Source organism: Pelobates fuscus, chromosome 9 (assembly GCF_036172605.1).
Source record: "Pelobates fuscus isolate aPelFus1 chromosome 9, aPelFus1.pri, whole genome shotgun sequence".
In the NCBI taxonomy this organism is placed as follows: domain Eukaryota; kingdom Metazoa; phylum Chordata; class Amphibia; order Anura; family Pelobatidae; genus Pelobates; species Pelobates fuscus.
In genome coordinates this window covers 27,519,251-27,538,896 of record NC_086325.1, presented here as the reverse complement: position 1 = coordinate 27,538,896, position 19,646 = coordinate 27,519,251, and the positions used below count along the sequence as shown (strand labels likewise).

Below are 19,646 nucleotides of genomic sequence, written 5' to 3'. Positions count from 1 at the left end.
GGCCAGTCCTGGTGGGTTGTTCTCTGCCCAAACTCCTGGTATGTTAAACAATGTCTCATCACTCCTAGGGTTTTGGCTAGTCAACACTGTATAAAGTCGCCACTCTTCTTCCTTTGGTACGGATAAAGTCATAATACCTGAGGGTCCATTAAACTTTAAGGATGTTGTTCCATTTGGTAGGAACGTAATCTGCGCTTGTAATTTTGATAGCATATCACGTCCCAGCAATTGGACTGGACATTCAGGCATATAAAGGAATTGGTGTTTTACTACGTGGCCTCCCAATGTACAGAGTCGACTTTTAAGAACCGGTTTTTCAGCACTTCTTCCAGTTGCTCCTATCACAGTAATAGTCCTTCCAGATGGAGGAGCAACCAGATTAGTCACCACTGAATGTTCAGCACCAGTGTCGATCATGAACGCACTCCTTTTCCCCCCTATTGATACATCGACCATAGGCTCCGCTCGACCAAGGGGGATGGAGCCCGGTCGGTATCAATAGTCCTCCATGACCGTGTCAGCCAATCCTACGAAGTCCCTACCTTCTCTATCGCGGGACCTTTGCGCTGCTGGAATATACCTGTCTTCCCTAACACTTCCTCTGTTCCCATTACTCCCTCTATAACCATTACTCCCTCCGGGGCCTCCTCTACCTCTCGCTCTGCCTCTAAAGTTTCCGTAACCTGACCTAGGTCTGTCTCTCTCAGACTGTTCTCTCCGTGGACACTCATTTCTCCAATGCCCTTCTTCCCTACAGTAAGCGCACTGATTCCTACTTAGAGGTTCCTCATTCCACTTACTATCGCCTCTATCCGGGCCCCGTCTATCTACGCCTGCGATCGCTACCGCTAGCATATCAGCCTTTTTACGCATCTTGCGCTCTTCCTCTTTCTTACTTTCTGTATCCCTGTTCATATAGACCTTATTTGCTACCTCCATTAGTTGGGTGATGGACATACCTGCAAACCCTTCTAACTTTTGTAGCTTGCGCTTAATATCTCCGTATGCTTGGCTGACAAAGGCGGAGTTAACCATTCGGGAATTATCTGCGTCTTCCGGATTAAAGGGGGTGTACAAGCGGTACGCCTCCAATAATCGGTCATAAAAGACACTGGGCGCTTCATCGCTTTTCTGGATCACCTCAACTGTCTTCGACATGTTAATGGCTTTCTTTCCTCCTGCTTTCATGCCAGCAATTATAGCGTCTCTATAGGCTTTGAGTTGAACCATATCAGCACCATTTACGTTCCAATCGGGATCAGTATTGGGATAATGTGTTGCGGCCCATGCTGCTGGATTAGCTTGATTCAAAGTACGGGCTCTATCTTCTAATGCTTTAATGGCTGCTTGATTTATTCTTGTCCTTTCCTCATTGTTAAATAAAGTCATTAGTAACTGCTGGCAATCAGCCCATGTCGGATTATGCGTCTGTACTATTGAGGTGAACAGATCAGTCATGGCTTGTGGTTTCTCAGTATACGAGGAATTATGGGTCTTCCAGTTTAAAAGGTCGGTAGTGGTAAATGGGACATATACGAAGACTGGGTCAGCGTGTGCCATTTGACCTGCGGCATCGATATAAGCTGACCCGGGATTTAGGCGAAGAGGCATCTGATAGTGCTTTAATTGTTGGGCACCAGTCAACTGTCGGGTTTGGATGGGGCTACGTAGAGAGGCGTCAGTCATGGGTTCCGGTCGGGGAGAGATAGGGTATGGGGATGTGGGAGGTTGGTTTTGTGAAAAGGTCGTAAATAAAACACTTCGAGCCGAGCTAGATGAAGCTTGACCGGAAGTCTGAAGTGGCGCCAAATCAGGATATTCGTTTTTAATGGGGGTGGGTTCTGGTTCCGGAAGGGGAGATTTAGTACGAGGGGGGGTGGATCCTGTACTGGAGGAGGAAGCGGAAGTGGATGAGGGTAATGAGGGGAGGGGTGCAGGGCTTCCTGCGTTTGCGTCACTTCTTCTTAACGGAAAGTAAGGGGGCGGCAAAGAGATCTCGGACTCAGGGGGCGTGTCCAAAATGGGCCTAACACCGGTCCTAGTGGACGAACAAGTCCTAGCTACCATGAGGCGACACTGCTCCTCGTGGCATGTCTGGAGCCATTTTGGCGAGTCATTTACGGCCTGTCTCCAACAGTCAATATAAGGAAACTGGCCGTAAAGTTCAGGCCTACCTGATACAGCCACGTGTAAGCGCTGTACCAGAGTTGGATCCAAACTGCCACGTGGCGGCCATGCCGCAACCAAAGTAGGCCACTCTCTAGTACACAAAGTAACTAAACGCACAGGAGACATCTTAACCCCAAAATCACAAGTTTTGAATCCCTTTTTAAAATTCTTCACCATACAACCTAAGGGATCCGGAATCGTTGACTGCGACGCACCCATACTTAACAATGGAACGTCGTCGACAACGAATACTATGCACGCGTACTATTCAACAGTCACACCCGTTTCCTCTGGCAACAGCACCACGTGGTACGGTTACCAAGTGAAACGTACACAATAACAATAAACACTCAGGGAATTCCCGTACACACACAGCTGTTACACCAGTCACTATATAATCAATATTATGCCCTTTGGCGTAACTATACAGTCACCCACGCTATAATTCTCTATATACGAATTACCCGTCTATAACACACCCCAGTAACATCGTCTTTTACAAATAGCGGTTACAGTACGGTTAGCATAGGTCAAAGCACAAGTTAAGGTCACAATACAATTATTAGTGGTTATGGTGTTAAACATGCAATGGACGACAATGATTAGTACTTATTATACAATGTCAGTAAATATACAGGGTTATGGTACCGTGCACTATAATACAGCAACACACTATTAACACTCTCGCTAGACGGCTGAGCTCGCGCTATCTAACAAGATATACACTTTACTAAAACAATCGTTAACACATTTACAATTCCCAACTAAACTATTGGCCAGTACCTTGAATGGACTACCTAAAAACAATCTACATACGTTTTGGTTAGCCACACTGCCCAATCACCACATATATAGCGAGCTAGAGAACCGAATTTACACAGACGCCTCTTAGTCGCACTATACAACGAGCTAGAGGACCGAATTTACACAGACGCCTCTTAGTCGTACTATCAAAAGTCTAGTGGGTTCCAAATTTACACGCCTTCCCACTTAGCCCAGATAGGATGAGAACTAGCGAACCGGATTTACACAGACGCCGCTTAGTCTCCCGGTCCCTCCGACCTAGCGAACAAAATGTACACCCTAGAACGCTAGTCTAGACAAGACACCGGTGTCCGGCTAGGGCTATTTACACCAGAGCCCCGCCTGACTAACAGAATCAAACGGTCTGACTAAAGAGCGTTCGATCGAGCGGTGCGCCTTCGCTCCTTCCCTCCGACAGAGGGGGCAGATACACAGATTCAAAACCCCTTTGGGCCTACCGCACAATCGGTATACCCCTAGTGGGTCCTGCCGTCTAAAACAGCAGTTGTCTTACCTCCTCGTTCCTGAACCTGAGTTCACACTCATCGACGGGGACACCCCAGCACTTCTCACGTAGAGGCCGATGATCTCCTGGACAACAGACCAGTGGCGCCGAGACGAAGGGAGGTCCACGCAGAAGTTCAGGGGTGCAGCCGTAGAGAACGTGGGCAAAGATAGACCGTCTCACGCCTCTGCCTCTCAGCTACCGTTGAACGATGAGCTTCCCGGCCAATGCACCAAATGATACCGGAGAAACTGACGGAAGCCAAGCACAGAGAGATGGACACAGGTTTCTTCAGGAAGGAAGAGATTCTTTATTGGATCACCGATCGGGACTCAGAGGGACTAATGTCACCAAAATACAGCAAAGTCTGAGCCCCGGACAATAGTGCAGGCTCCTTATATAGGCATATAACTCCTCCCATATTAAGCTCCACCCGCACATTCCCTTGACCAATCAACACAAATAAGAATTAACTTCCTGTTTGACCGCATGGCTTGTCCAGCACAATGGAGGAGGGGGAATACTATATCCTGTATTCTTGCACATGCTCCGTACACTACTGATCGTATCTTGCCTCGTGCATCCAACTGATCGATACGTCAGCATATGCACGTACACATACCACGTGGTAATCTCGGCCTACTAAATTTATTTTTACCGAGATTCCACCACAAATCAATGAATCTCTATGAGGAAAGTTCAGTGTCTGCATGCAGTGGGAGGAGATACTGAATCACAGAATGCTCATGCACAGCAGATCTGAGGGGATGGAGGCAAATTATGCCTCCATCTACTCCGAAGTCCCTCTGGTTCACTGTGAGTGACTGCAACTGGAGGTGTTCCTAGCTTTCAATGTAAACACTGTATACAGTGTTTACATGAGAAAGGCTGCAGGGAGCTATAGTTCTCACCTGAACAACCTAATTAAGCTGAAGTTGTTCAGGTGACTATAGTGTCCCTTTAACTCCCAAAGCCCTTAATGTGCACATAATTACTGCTATAACACAAGATGTGCAGTAGCGTACACAAAATTAATGTACAGAATAGAGACTGATCATCCAATATATATATATATATATTATATATATATATATATCTTCACCATCCTTCATTCATCGCATATCTCCGTTTACTTTGTCAATTGCTTACTCTGCTATATACCTATTGAAAATGGAAGACAGTGTTAGAGCCATATAACAGTTTATTGTATTTGACTCTGTCCCAGATGTGAGTAATGGTATAAAGTCATCAGAGCCGCCATGTTTTCTTGGAGGCATGGCATACGTCCATACTGTGTACGTACTGAGCTAATGTATGCATTATTGCCCACCAACAAAATGGCGGCGCCCAGCTGCCCGGAAGACTTCAGAAAAGCGCTGGTCGGCTTGGCGTACGTGACGTAACTCCGCAGAATGTCCAGATCCCTCGCGTAAATAGAGCTAGCGCGCCTGACGCAGAGTTCTAATCACCAGAGCCACATCTCTTACTACTAACCACATCACAAAAAGTCACATATCTCAGTGCAGTTAACGTAAAGTAACGCCTTGTGCGATGCATCTGCAGTTGGTGACGTTTTATTTTACACAATTTACTAGTATGTGCTTTCACAGACATCAGGGCTCCGGTTATCTCGGGTGTTTAGAGCTCTACGCCGAAAGGGGGCGTGTTTGGTGAACCCTGACGTCATCACTGCTGGCCCTGGGTTTGTGGTTACTTCCAGCTCTGAGAGAGGAGACCAACATGGAGGCGGACGGGTCTTATGAGCCGGGGTTTGTGGGGATTCGCTTCTGTCAGGAATGGTGAGGAGGGAGTCACACACACAGGGAAGGGTTAATATTGCCTCTCTCTCCATGGGTTATAATATACCTGGCTTAGGATTCTGGGAAATGTAGTCCCTTTAATTATCCTGCACTCTGTATCAGCCTGTGTACATTGTGACTGTTAGTCACTGTTAGTCTGGAGAGGCATTATGGGAATTGTAGTCCTATAGCAGTTTGAAGTCTTGCCTTTGCCCTCTCCTGATGCTGTAAGGACCCCAGATTATTGAGTTTTATTCCATCTATAAAGTACTTTAATTTATTCAGAACATTCACTTACCTTGGGCGAGTCTCCTGAGTTATCAAGACTGGGTACGTACTGTGTATGTGGTCCTTTTACTGAAAGCTAATAATATTTATTAATGCGATCTCCCTAAAACATTTTGTTAGAGTAATGACAATAATCTTGTGAGGTACGTTGCAATCCCCACCCCTTTTTTTGTAATCAGACACACCCCCTAACACACACTCCCTGACAGTTATACACACACACACACACACTGACAGACGCACAATCTCACCATTTTGAAACAGTCACTGACAATCACACACTCTCAATGACAGACGCACAATCTCAACGTTTTGAAACACAGTCACTGACAAACACACTCTCGCTAAGAGACACACACTCTCACTGAGAAACACACACTCCCCATGACAGACACACACTCTCACTTATTTGAAACACACGCGCACTGACAGATACACTAACAAATTGATTTTATTTCTTGTTGATTTATTTTTTGATCCAGCCTCCCTACCTTTGGGATAGCTGGTGTGGTTCCTCTCCCTTCCCTGGGGTCCAGTGGGAATCTTCTCCCTGGAGGTCTCCCTTCCTGCTCCCTCACGCATGCTGATTAGTGATGATGTGCCGGATTTACATCATATTCATATCACCACACAGGGCACGCAAGGGAGGAGCAGACAGCATTCAGTGCAGAGAGCGCTCTCTCGCCACCACATGCCTGCAGCTTCCTCTCTCCCCGGCCTGGTAAATTTCTGCAGAGTAGGCAACTGCAGTGTGGGAAAAGCAGGTGCCTACTCTGCCTTACTGAATAAGCACCACTCCGGGGGGCATTAAGGCGCCCTCTTTGCCACCTCCTGTGCCCCTGTTAAAGGCCATCGACTCACTCGTCGCGGCGCCTCCCATGACCTGATGCCTGGACACGGGAAACCCATGCATCTGCCCACGATCAGCCCTGGTTTCAGAAATCAGATGATTTAAACCTCCACCTAAAACTTTTCATATCTCCACCTCCCCATCACATAAGAGAGAGAGGGGAAAAAAAAGCTGTGGCTGAGAACTGTAATATGGAATATTATTGATGCAGTGAATTTGTATTAAATTAATAAAATGGTGCATTGTTTCTTTCTGTTTTGCAGTAACAACATGTTGTATCCCAAGGAAGACAAAGAGAACAGAATCCTCCTCTATGCCGTAAGATAGTCTTGTTTTTTTTTTATTACTCCGCATTTCCATTCTGGTTGATATTTCATAGTGTGTATACAGGCCACACATTAGACTTGTGAAGCAAGTGGGAGTTGTTCGAAAACAGAAGGAGGGCTGCCACCTTGATATCCCAGCAATGACTCACAGGGAATGTTGAGTCTTCCCCAGTGGTTTTGCACATTAAAAGTACTGTTCATGAAAATTCTTGCTAACTCTGGTGCTTCACGTGTTTATGGATTGAATTTTTTTTATTATTCTCTGCAGCCTTAAGGAACACTAAACATGATGGGAATTGCAGTTCTAAAAAACTAACTAGTTGAGTATACCTTTTAATCTACTCCCGAATGAACCAATTTGCACAGTTAATTTTGGACTGGGGTACATTAAAAAAACCCAAAAAAAACGTGATTTGATTGCACCGGCTGAAACACATTCGTGCACAAGTCTACTAAATAGTCTTCTTTTCCATCCAATGTATCTGGCTTGTACAGTCTGCCTTAAAAATCTGGTTTTCCCTGAAGGTTCTACTCACAAAGCCATTGAATTTGCAAAGCGCCAAAGTCAAATTCCACTGGAATGCGAATAGGACTGTTTGGGCTATATTAATATATTGTTTGTTTTATTTGCAGTGCCGGAATTGTGATTACCAGCAGGAGGCAGACAACAGCTGCATATACGTCAATAAGATTACACATGAAGTGGAGTAAGTAGTGATAGTGTGTGTTTAATAGAAATGGATATAGATTTTATCGCATAAGAAAAGTGTGTATATTATGGATTCTGCTGAAATCTAGTCATGAACCACCAGTACAATTTATACCTTACTGGCTTGCCATTGTTTCTAGTTCTACCTGTAATTAGTGTTGCATTTTATTGTGCATATTGTGACCCCACTTCAGTGGATGATGGGGAATTCTTTTTCTCTGAACTGTGGGTTTATTAACTCTGTCTTGCCATAGTGAACTGACTCAGATCATCGCTGATGTGTCTCAGGATCCTACACTACCACGTACAGAAGACCATCCTTGTTCCAAGTAAGTTACCCTGAAAATGCACAACCTGGCGTTCTATTCTGCGTAACCAAGCTATCCAATCTAGTCTAGTTTGCTAATAAACCTTTTCTCTGGCCAATAGGTGTGGACACAAAGAAGCCGTATTCTTCCAGTCTCACAGCGCACGTGCTGAGGTAAGATCCCGAACCGCCAAGTGCTCTTTTTTCTATTTACACAATTTACAGATTCTTTCCTTTTCCTAGGAAATATCCTCCAGTAAAGCGTTGTTTGATAGGTTGGCATCTAAATGATTATACATTGTTATAGTCTTACATGGCACAGAATTGAGCAGTGAGACTGCAGGGGCATGCTGTATACACCGAAAGTGCTTCATTAATCTAAAGTGGTTTTGGTGACTATAGTGTCCCTTTAAGAAATAAATATTTAGAGCACCTTATTGTTAGGTGCATTTAAAGGTTATGATGTGAGCAATACCCAAGCACCATTCCCCAGTAATGAGGCAAGCCATTTATCAACCGTTTGACACCGGGCGCCAATTCTCCAGGCCTGGCTGATGACCAGCTTCTACAGAAGCTACAGTTCTTCTACAGAAGCTAAATGCTGAGCTCATGCGTTAGCAGAACACGTCAGCTGATCACTCTGAACCAATGAATTAACTTACGTCAGCTGATCACTCTGAACCAATGAATGAACTTACGTCAGCTGATCACTCTGAACCAATGAATGAACTTCTGGACAAAGAAATATGCATTTTTGTTCCAGGCTGGCTAATGACATACCAATGACGCTGCCGGCGGTGGAGTTACACATCTAGCAGCAATATATAATATATCCGTGTGAATCACTGCACATTCAAACACAAAGCACCAGGACCACTTCAAATCACTGAAGTGGCTGTGGTACTAACCCTTTAGGATAAAAAATACATTAAAATAATTCTCATGGTGCTTACCAGATAATTTATTTTAGCCTCCACTGGTATTTGTGGACATTATCATAGCATTATAAGTAGCCATGTATGAATGTATTATTTTTTTTCCAGTAATATCTTTATTTTTATTTTTTTTGCTCTCGTTTTAGGATGCCATGAGATTGTATTATGTTTGTACAGCGCCTCACTGTGGCCATCGCTGGACAGAATGAGTTTTTTGCGGAGTCATCCAATGTGTTCTTAGAAATTTTATACTGTCTGTCTTTTGAATAAATATTTTTTTTATTTAAATGCTAAAAGTGGTTTTCATTTATTGTACAAGATTAAAGTCCTTTTAGGTCTGCATCATTCTGCACAGGGTCTCTGGGGCAGTAACCTGCGTCACCTGGAGTGAATAGTAGTTGAGGCATAACGAGGTGTAGGGTGTAGTAAGACCCCCATTTCTCCCCTCAGAACTCCAGCCCCCCGTTTTCTTAGATGCTTGGATAGCACAGGACTGCTAGGATGGACCTCGATGACATGCAGGGTGTAGGTGTCCGCACTTGGAGACGTGAAGCCACATTCTTCACACACATAGATTTTGGAACGGCGCTGGCGGTACGCGTAACTCTGTACTACTCCATGGATCTTGCGTAGATGGCTTTCCAAGGAGCAACGCTGGGTAAAAGACTTGTCACAAACTGGACATTTGTATGGACGGATTCCTGTAAGGGATAAAAAAATGTTAAAGTAAATATTGTGAGCCACGCAAGATGGTCAATTAAAATAATCAATTTTCTCCCACCCGTGCTGCTGCTCTACCTGTGTGAGTTCTCATATGCCGCTTGAGATCGAACGTGTCATTAAATCCTTTTGCACAGCAGGGACACCTGTGCCTCTTCTGGGTACTGTGACACTTGAGGTGACGTGTTAACATGCGCTGAAGAGGGAAAGATTTGCGACATGCACGACAAGCGAACCGACCCTAAGTGAATGTAAGAGATCATCAGTGATGAAAAAAATTGGAGATAATTATTTAAAGGAATGCTATAGCATGATCAAAAAAAAAACAACAACTTTATAATGCTTAAGTGCGTTATGTGACATGGATTTAGACTCCCCCTGTTAATGTAAAATAAAGAGTTAACTCAATTGCAATTCAGGGGAAGAGGGTCTTACATAAACCGTGCTCAACCTCTAGGAGATCATCTCCACTGATGAACTCCTGCCCAATCCTACACTTCTTACGAAGAAACATCGGGAGGCAGGGTACATATACTGTAATTGCTGCAATCAGCCAGTTTTGCTGATAATTGAAAACATTGAAACGTATACTCCTGAATGGGAAACGTCACTTGTTCCTGATGATGGAATTGTTACTTTTATAAACTGAGCACTTTGTTAATCCCTAAAGCCACATAACCAAAGTTTTGTGCTTTAGAGGTGTGTACTGTTCCTTTTAATGCACTGGTAGGTGTCCGGTTATTGAATTACATCTCCCGTGACGTAGTGACTTTGCTGGAGTACTAACGTATCACTGGTTTAAGTACTTTGACCAAAACTTAATATGGAAAATCTCTGCACCTGTCCGTACAACGCAATCTGATCCCCTGTACACATACCTCATGCACATGTGGTGTGGGTGTTCCATGATCTGAGGAGTGTGTCCAAAACACAGAGTCTGAAATAAGAGAGATGAGTGCAATAACAAGATTCTGCTTTAAAAACGATTATAAATATAGATAAATTAAAACCCCTATTGTTAGCACCCACACTGCCAGCAATTCAAGGGTTTTACACTGGTATAAGGCATTGCCCCGGCTGGTCGTTTCAGGGTCCAAATGTGACATTGATCCGTCTGAGCATTAATGAAGATAATCGTTTATTTTATAACAAGACAGGAGGCGAGTATTATGCATTAACTTTCTTTACTTAACTCCAGCAGCAAAGACATTTTTTCAATAAAGTTTAGTGAATAACTGAAATGGAACGTTGGTAGCCAATCAGCATCCAGCATAGTCCATATAGTGAATGATCCCCCAATATTCTCCCTCTTTCTTTGCTGCTCCAGTAGAGATAAGTATCATATATATTCACTTATGCTACTGTTTTCTAAACATACCTTCTAGTTTGATTATATGTTTGACATATGTATGTATTCATTGGAATATATGCTTTTCTGAAGTAATTCTATGTTTCTTATAGTTTTTTAAACATATATTTTTATATTTGGTACACTGTCGTTCATGAATTCTGTCTGGTAATAAATCGCGGTTCGTCCGCGTTCGGTAGTTTTTGTCTTTAACCCCTTAAGGACCAAACTTCTGGAATAAAAGGGAATCTTGACGTGTCACACATGTCATGTGTCCTTAAGGGGTTAAACTGTTAGGTCAGTATTTTCTATCAATCGTGTTCGTTAGTTTTCACACGAATTACACCCATTTACTTTCGTATGTACTTTATTTTTTTGTATACGAACGGTCGATTCACTGTTCAGTCATTTCGGCAGTTTTTACACGAACCGCTGCACGCGCGTTTTCTGTCAGTTAGTCCCTTACACATTGGTGATGTTTTATGGGCGGGAATACCAGTTAGTTGGTCCTCAGCTAACTTTACCGCCCACTTTACCTCAGGACAGCATTTTCCTCACAACTTGTTACTCTATAATGGTAATTAAAGGACCACTCTAGGCACCCAGACCACTTCAGCTTAATGAAGTGGTCTGGGTGCCAGGTCCTTCTAGGGTTAACCCATTTTTTCAGAAACATAGCAGTTTCAGAGAAACTGCTATGTTTATGAATGGGTTAAGCCTTCCCCCTATGTCCTCTAGTGGCTGTCTCATTGACAGCCGCTAGAGGCGCTTGCGTGCTTCTCACTGTGATTTTCACAGTGAGAGCACGCCAGCGTCCATAGGAAAGCTTTGTGAATGCTTTCCTATGTGACCGGCTGAATGCGCGCGCAGCTCTTGCCGCGCGTGCGCATTCAGCCGACGGGGAGGATCGGAGGAGGAGATCTCTCCGCCCAGCGCTGGAAAAAGGTAGGTTTTTACCCCTTTCCCCTTTCCAGAGCCGGGCGGGAGGGGGTCCCTGAGGGTGGGGCACCCTCAGGGCACTCTAGTGCCAGGAAAACGAGTATGCTTTCCTGGCACTAGAGTGGTCCTTTAATATTATAATTTGAACTATTTGAATTCCTGTCAGTATTTCCCCTCATTATTGTCAACATTTATTTATTATTTAACTATTCTACGAATAGTAGATACAATTACTATTTGTTGCAATTTAGAAATTATGAACTCTAAGGAGATCAGACACATTGAATCAACAAAACCTGGTGTTTCTCATGACTGTGAAATCCTCACTGAGGATTTTTTACATAATATGGTGGATTTATCCGTTCAAAAGTCAGTTTCCTCTGCTATTTATACTGCAATGTCCTCTATGCAGGAGGCAATTGCAAAGTCTGTGGCTCAAGCCATAAATAACTCAAAACCCAGTGAGAAGACTCATTTAATTAATACTCCTTCAGACCAATTCTGGTCATCTGTGGAGTCTGAACGAAACCTAGCTCAAGGTTTTAGGAGGTCTGGGAAGGCCACCCAGAAACGCAAACATTGCTTTGACGGTCCTGCAGAATCCCCTAATGGCTCTAAGCAAATTAAGAGAGGGAAGGACCAAGACAAGAATACAATGCGTACTTCACGCAAAACTGAAGAGTGTAATCAATCACTCAAAAGACCCTCTGCTCGTGAGGAAGTTAAACGGGCTCGGAAGGCCATTCACAGGAACAAACCTGATTCCTATAAAACCTCCTCAGATAGTGAATCATCTTCAATCTCAGAGGATGAAAAATCTGACTCTGATTCTGCTTCAATTTATTCATATATCTCAGAGAAACCTGAGCTTATTTCTAAATCTGACGATGAAAACATTATTTTGGATTTTAATGGTAAACCATTATTTGACCCAGACCATATTAAACACCCCAGGTCAGCCGAATGGGTCCCTATGGCTCATGTAGCCAAATATCTTGAACACTGGTTAAGGAAACCCCTTGAGCAAGCAACTAGAAATAAACTAAGGGCTGAATGCCCTAGACCGACCTTATCAAAGAAAGTCGCACAGACCCCTGATCTAGATCCTACTATTGTACAATTTTTATCAAAATCATAAATTCAGATCACTGAAATCTTGTCAAGATAAATTAATGGACATTTCTGGTCCTGTGACTAAAATGTTTGAAACTTTGGAATATGCGGCAGCTTCTGGGAATCCTCCCAGCATTGATACTTTGAGAGGCTGGACCCAGCGCATTATATGTCTTTTGGGGAATGTTAATGCATTGCTCACCAGCGAACGTCGCAGGTCTATTTTAATGAAAATTGACCCTCAACTGTCAAATTTAGCTACTTCCGAACCTGGTCCAGCCTGGTCCTATTCGGAGAATCCTTTATTAAAGACATTAATAAATATGTCAATCTATTTAGTTCCCTTGATAAGGCTCAGTCATCCCTGAAAAAAGCTTTAAACCCTAAGGTTTTCGGAAGGGCTGGAAGAGGAAGGAACCGTTCTTCCAGACGTTCCTTTCAGCATAGACAGGTTCCAAGGAACACTTTTCAACCCACCAGATCCTCATATGACACCCAACAATCAACTCCTTTCTTTCCACTACGTGGCAGACCTTGGAGATCAAGAGGCCATCGAGGAATGTCTCGCTTCAGATCTTCATCTGGTGAGTATGACAAATCCCCGTTCTTTCCCAGTAAGGTTAGGGGGCAGACTCACTCGTTTTTTCCATGTCTGGAGTCAGGTTACAAACGACTCTTGGATACTAGACACGGTTCTAGGTAACAAAATAGATTTTATATCATTCCCCATCCAAAGAAACATACCTTTGCCGATAAAATTTTCGACCCAAGACCAGGCCCTGGTGCATCAAGAAATATTAAATTTATATTCAAAAAATGCCATCATACATGTGCCCATGAACAGCCCAGGCTTCATACGCAATTTATTCTTGGTGAAAAAGAAAGATTCTGGTCACAGACCAGTCATAAACTTGAAATACTTGAACAATTTTGTCAGATACCACCATTTCAAAATGGAGGGAATTTATTACCTCAAAGACCTGTTGATGTTCAACGACTGGTTGATCAAAATAGATTTGAAGGATGCATACCTTACGGTACCTATCCACCATTCATGTCAGAAATATTTACAATTCCCTTGGCAAGGGAAGAAATGACAATTCAAATCATTGCCATTTGGTTTATCCTCGGCACCTTGGTGTTTCACCAAATTACTGAAACCAGTAATATCCCTACTTCGAAGCAGGGGAATAAGAATGATAATATATCTAGACGACATACTGATTATGTCACAGAGTGTGCAAACTCTTCAACTACATTCTCAATGGACATTGAATCTGTTAACAAGCCTTGGCTTTGTAATAAATTACGAAAAATCGATTTTAACTCCCTCTCAGGAGATAGAATTTTTAGGATTTCTAGTAAATTCTAATTTAGCCACTCTCAGCCTTCCATCACGGAAGTTGAAAACAATTCGGAAAGAGATCAGGTCAGTTCTAAAGAAGGAATTAATTTCCATCAGGTCGTTAGCAAGGATTGTTGGACTTTTATCAGCCTCGATCCAGGCTGTCTTTCCAGCCCCCCTTCACTATCGGGCTCTTCAAAGATTGAAAAGAGAACATCTAAACAATGGTCTCCTTTATTCAGACGAGATTTCTCTAACTTCAGAGACAAGAATAGAACTTTCCTGGTGGTTAGATCACGTTCAAATTTGGAACGGGAAAGCCATTTTCACATCGTTCCCAGACCTAACTATAGAATCCGATGCAAGTCGTTTAGGCTGGGGAGCTCATTGTGGAGGCAATTCCACAGGAGGCAAATGGTCTCTAGAAGAGACGAATATGCATATAAACTGCCTGGAACTCATGGCAGGGTTTTTCGCTCTACGCAGTTTTGCGAAACACAAATCCCATTGTTGTATCCTTCTCAAGATGGACAACATATCAGCAGTCCAATATATAAATCGCTTAGGAGGTACAAAATCCAAGCAACTGGCCGACATTGCCAAAGAATTATGGCATTTTTGCCTCGATCGAAACATAACGTTACGAGCAGAATACCTTCTCGGCCTTTCCAATACAGTAGCAGATTGGAATTCCCGCTTTCTAGTGGATTACAGCGACTGGATGTTGGATCCCAACATCTTCCAACGAATACTTGCTCTGTGGGGTCCATTTCAATACGAACTCTTTGCATCGCGGCTCAATCGCCAATTGGAAACATTTTTCAGTTGGCGGTCGGATCCAGAAGCAGTAGATCAAGATGCTTTCCTCCAATGTTGGAAGGAAGGGGTCAATTAGGCTTTCCCCCCGTTTACGATGATATCCCGGGTACTTCTGAAAGCATGGTCTCAGAATTCGACCTTAGTGATTATAACCCCTATCTGGCCATCACAACCATGGTTCCCTCAGCTTCTCAGCATGCTGATAGACTACCCTCGACTCATACAGATGCGTCGGGATTCTCTTCGCGACCCAGAGGGAAATTTTCATCCTCTAGTACTGTCGGGCCAACTACCCCTGATTGCATCCCTTATTTCGGGTCACTCGAATCTCATAGTGAATTTTCAAACACTACTAAAAACATTCTCTCAGAAGCATGGGCACCGGGAACCCGTGCAAATTACAGATCAGCCTGGAAAATTTGGCTTAATTGGTGCATGGAACGGGCAGTGGATCCCATACATTCAGATTTAGCAAACATTCTAAATTTTTTGTCAGCCTCTTTTGACTCAGGGAAAGCTTATCGCACCATTAATGTCTATAGATCCACTATCTCAGCGAATCACGACCCTATTGAATTTTTCCCTGTGGGTAAACATCCTCTAGTCTGCAGACTTATGAAGGGTATCAGATTTAAACGTCCACCATGCCCTAAATATAATTCCACCTGGGATGTTACCCTGGTACTCCAGTTGATAGAATTATGGGGGGCCAATGATTCATTATCCTTAAAATTGCTTTCGTTTAAGCTTACCACTTTACTATGTCTCATCTCTTTCAAAAGAATTTCTGACGTTAAGGCTTTAGACTTAAATAATAGACAATATACTCCTGATGGTGTTAAATTTTCTATTGTTAGACGTACCAAAACTAATCTCCGTACTGTATTCTATCCTTCATTTTCTGACCATCCTCTTCTATGTGTTGTCAGTTGTCTTCAAACATATGAGTTTAAAACCTCTTTAATTCGAAATTCTAATTTCTCACAATTACTAATCTCCTTTCGTAAACCTTTTCTACCTGTCTCCTCTACATCTTTAGCTAGATGGGTACGACAAACCATGTCTATGGCAGGTATTAATATTTCAATGTTTGGAGCTCACTCATCAAGAGGAGCTATAACTACTAAAGTGTTTCAAGCAGGAGGCTCTTTATCAGAATCTACATTTAAACAGTTTTATTTTAGACCTAGCCAGCATGTTTCAAAAATAATATTGTAATAACTTCTGATGTATGTTATATTATGACTACATAGCTTTGAACAAGCATAATACGAGCCTCCTGTCTTGTTATAAAATTCAAGATTTTCCTAGTCTTGACGTCAGAAAATATAGATTTTATTAAAGACAGGAGGCGAGTATTATCCCTCCCATTAACCCACCCTGTTATTTATATTTCAGCTTAATCCTGTTTGGAGTTTCATCATTCTATCCTTGGAGTTACTCTACTAGACACTTCTTCTACATTCGCAGCTCGAAAGAGGGAGAATATTGGGGGATCATTCACTATATGGACTATGCTGGATGCTGATTGGCTACCAACGTTCCATTTCAGTTACTCTGTTGTTTTACCTTTTTTATTCACTAAACTTTATTGAAAAAATGTCTTTGCTGCTGGAGTTAAGTAAAGAAAGTTAATGCATAATACTCGCCTCCTGTCTTTAATAAAATCTATATTTTCTGACGTCAAGACTAGGAAAATCTTGAATTATGGAGCTCTCTAACAACTAGGTCACTGGATTCATCACAGTCGCACATACAGGGCTGTTCACTAAAGAGAGATTGGTCAGAAATTCAAAAAAAGTTAATGTAAAATTTAAAGGGACGCCAAAACAACTTTAACTTAATAAACACAGAAAAAAAGGAGGTTTGTGTTTCCAGTTGTAGTGTGCGCCAATGTGCTACCAAGCAGTTATTGAACTAATTAAATAAATAAAATGCTTGGTGCACACTCCAACTGGAAGCGCAGACCTCGTTTTTTCTACGTTTATTTAGTTTCCACCTCTGGAACCACAGTGGGAGGAGCTGCAGCGAAATTTCAATCCTGTATTTTCAATCCTCTTGGTATTGCAATTATCTGTGCCTCTGCAACTTTAACTTAATTAAGTGGTTTTTGTATGTCAATCATGCCCCCTGCAGTCTCACAGCTCAATTCTGTGCCCCTCGGGAATTAAAAAAATAAAATAAAAAGAATATGGAGCAAAACGTTTATCACTCTTTCTATATTCTCCTGCAGAATTGAGGATTTTAATATTTAAAACCAAATAGGCAGCGTAATTCCGTGTGCGTGTGTGTAAATACATAATTAGCTCAATTCTGATCAACCAATTGCACCTTTTCTGTGATTTTGCCCAATAATATTCCACAGCCCCTTTCATCTCACAATTCAATTTAGCAAAATCTAGATGTCCTACTTTGTACGTCAAGAGAAGCTAACATGTAGTTCTTCTACCAGTGCAGAACTACACCACCCACAATGCTTAGCTAGCTGATTTCTGATTTGCACCTGTGCAGCATTAGGATAGCTACCTGCAGACCACACCTGGCGTATGTATCAGGTGTGTTTATTCAGAGTCGAAAGGAAGAAAAGATAACGAGGCTGGGAGCAATAGATGGACTGACACATTAATGCCAATGTAAACAGAAGAAGCTGCTATTCAAAACATTTAGACAAAACCAATCCTGATGCATGGAGTGAGCTATGAATGGATAAATCAGTTGACTTGATAAATAGATGGGATTTGTGCTTATTTGACTGTAACAGAATCCACTAATGTTAATGTATTTCACAGAGGTGAAACGGGTTAATATTCAAATAAATCGGGGGGAGGTGGGGTAGACGAAAACAAGGACTGGAAATGGGGGGGGGGGGGTACTATAATGAATCTCAGGTTAGAGAAAAGCAAAGGATTGATAGGGGGTATTCTAATGAATTTGGGGAAAGCAGAAAGGACGTTCTAAAATATTGGGTATTAGAATGAATCTAGGGGACAGCAGGAAATGAAGATTGGATAGTGGAGATAGTCTAATAAATCTGAGAATGGTAGATAACAGGAAATCGAAACTTTTTTTTTTTAGTATTTAATGAGTATGAGAACAGGAGAAAACAAGTATTGGAAAGTGGGGTGGGGGTGATTAACCCCATAAGGGGACATGCGTGACATGTCATGATTCCCTTTTATTCCAGAAGTTTGGTCCTCAAAGGGTTAATGACTCTGGAAATAGAAGAAAACATGGATGGGGAGCACAATGTTTAGACAGGAAGGGACATAGCAAAGAGACGGGATTATCCTAATATATTCCCAGCTCTGTGTCCGTGTAGGGAATCCTCAACTTTTCTTTTGGGCTCAGAACCTAGGAGCGCCCCTGTTCTATGCTCTCTCTCTATATAATCTCTCTACAGAAATAGGCTTGTTCATTATTTAAAGTTTTTATTTTTTGACAATCTAAATATTTTTTCAATATTACATGTATATTTATATACATAAAAGAGATCTATTTTTTTTGGAGAAGAATGGACAGGAATAAAACTATCGAGAAAGATGTTTTGAAACTTAGAAGGAAAGATGAGCCCGGGAAGCAAAGAAGGATTGAATTTTCTCGCATAAAGTTACCAAATTTAAAAAAAGCTATAGAAAATATTGGAATATAGGTTTTCCAAAGATCCCATATATATATGCATTTTTCTAAAGATCCTATCCTCCTTATAGTTAGTGCATTTCCTATATAGGACATCCGTGTGTTAAAAGTTCATACATTCTAAATTATGAGCTCTTACCACAGCTCCTGGAAGGCCGTTCAATGCATCAACCACCCTGTTTAATCAGTTAATATACTACTAATACTGATTAACGTGATATGGTCGCCTGTATTTTAGGAAACATCTTATGAGTGATCTTTAATGTGTCGTTAACATCCTCTCCTCACCAGTACTGATAACTATTCATGAACAGACACATAGCGTACGAATACTCCCTTACCTTTCTCCGTTGTTTAGAGTAGGCAGGTCCCTTTCCTGAGCAGTTAGTGTTAGTAAAAACAATTCAAGAATGTCTAAGAGAGCTATTCAATAAAATGTCAAGTGCTGGGAATCCAAAGAAAATTTCAAATTAAGACCAAAATAGCTGAACTAGAAAAATTATACTAGCCATCTATTCTTCTGGTTTGGCTACTTTCTACTTTGACCTTAAATTTGAAATTCAGATTTTATTCCCAACAGTTCTCACCTTAGTAAATAACCCTGTGAGATTTATGTGTGATAAACATGTGCTTTGCCATTAGTGTAATCTCTATAAAGCAATGTTCTGGGCCTTTCAGGAGAGCATCAGCTACATACCTGGAATATACATGTCTCCTCTTTCTTCATCCGCAAGGTGCCCCCATCCTGTGATACCCATGATGGAGTGACGGCGTTTTACCAAGAATGAACGAGGCATTGTCCTCAGGAGAATAACTACCCTGATAGTTAATGATTTTTGACAGATGTTGCGAGAGCACTGTGGATTTTTAAATCAGGTATATTCTTTAAGGAGGTATATTTTAGGCAGCATAGGAAGATTTTCTACGGCTCGTCTGTGCAAGTTATGACAATGTCCTGGAGTAGTTTTGGATTGCCAGTATCAGTTTAGAAGCGGTGATGGTGAAGAAATGTGAATGATAGTTCACAGTAGCTT

General features: G+C 42.1%; 2 protein-coding genes across 3 annotated transcripts; one reads left to right on the top strand and one right to left on the bottom strand.

Moving 5' to 3' along the window:
- Window positions 1-5,167: 5,167 nt before the first annotated feature.
- POLR2I (RNA polymerase II subunit I) lies at window positions 5,168-8,980 on the top strand. Of its 2 annotated transcripts, none has more exons than XM_063433310.1 (6): window positions 5,168-5,277; window positions 6,679-6,733; window positions 7,375-7,448; window positions 7,705-7,779; window positions 7,880-7,931; window positions 8,839-8,980. In XM_063433310.1, the coding sequence occupies exons 1-6, from the start codon at window positions 5,219-5,221 to the stop codon at window positions 8,899-8,901; spliced, it is 378 nt and encodes a 125-aa protein (XP_063289380.1). In that variant the 5' UTR covers window positions 5,168-5,218; the 3' UTR covers window positions 8,902-8,980. The 2 variants fall into 2 exon arrangements, with proteins under 2 accessions (XP_063289380.1, XP_063289381.1); XM_063433311.1 differs by lacking the exon at window positions 5,168-5,277 and adding an exon at window positions 5,299-5,607.
- A 78-nt stretch (window positions 8,981-9,058) lies between these two features.
- On the bottom strand, window positions 9,059-19,409 carry LOC134573533 (putative transcription factor ovo-like protein 3). Its single transcript, XM_063433309.1, has 4 exons — window positions 19,310-19,409; window positions 10,291-10,349; window positions 9,491-9,653; window positions 9,059-9,393 (listed from the first exon to the last, which is right to left on the bottom strand). Exons 1-4 carry the CDS (start codon window positions 19,407-19,409, stop codon window positions 9,071-9,073), a joined length of 645 nt encoding a protein of 214 aa, XP_063289379.1. The 3' UTR covers window positions 9,059-9,070.
- Between the last annotated feature and the right edge of the window lie 237 nt (window positions 19,410-19,646).

What these genes read in the sequence shown, in the direction of transcription:
- LOC134573533 (XM_063433309.1), bottom strand. Translation starts at nt 19,409, where the DNA reads ATGCCTCGTTCATTCTTGGTAAAACGCCGTCACTCCATCATGGGTATC. An exon ending in AGGAGACATGTATATTCCAG is followed by an intron (nt 10,350 to 19,309) that starts GTATGTAGCTGA and finishes CTCTTATTTCAG; the next exon opens with ACTCTGTGTTTTGGACACAC. An exon ending in CCACACCACATGTGCATGAG is followed by an intron (nt 9,654 to 10,290) that starts GTATGTGTACAG and finishes ACATTCACTTAG; the next exon opens with GGTCGGTTCGCTTGTCGTGC.
- POLR2I (XM_063433310.1), top strand. Translation starts at nt 5,219, where the DNA reads ATGGAGGCGGACGGGTCTTATGAGCCGGGGTTTGTGGGGATTCGCTTC. An exon ending in ACAGAATCCTCCTCTATGCC is followed by an intron (nt 6,734 to 7,374) that starts GTAAGATAGTCT and finishes TTTTATTTGCAG; the next exon opens with TGCCGGAATTGTGATTACCA. An exon ending in AAGATTACACATGAAGTGGA is followed by an intron (nt 7,449 to 7,704) that starts GTAAGTAGTGAT and finishes GTCTTGCCATAG; the next exon opens with TGAACTGACTCAGATCATCG.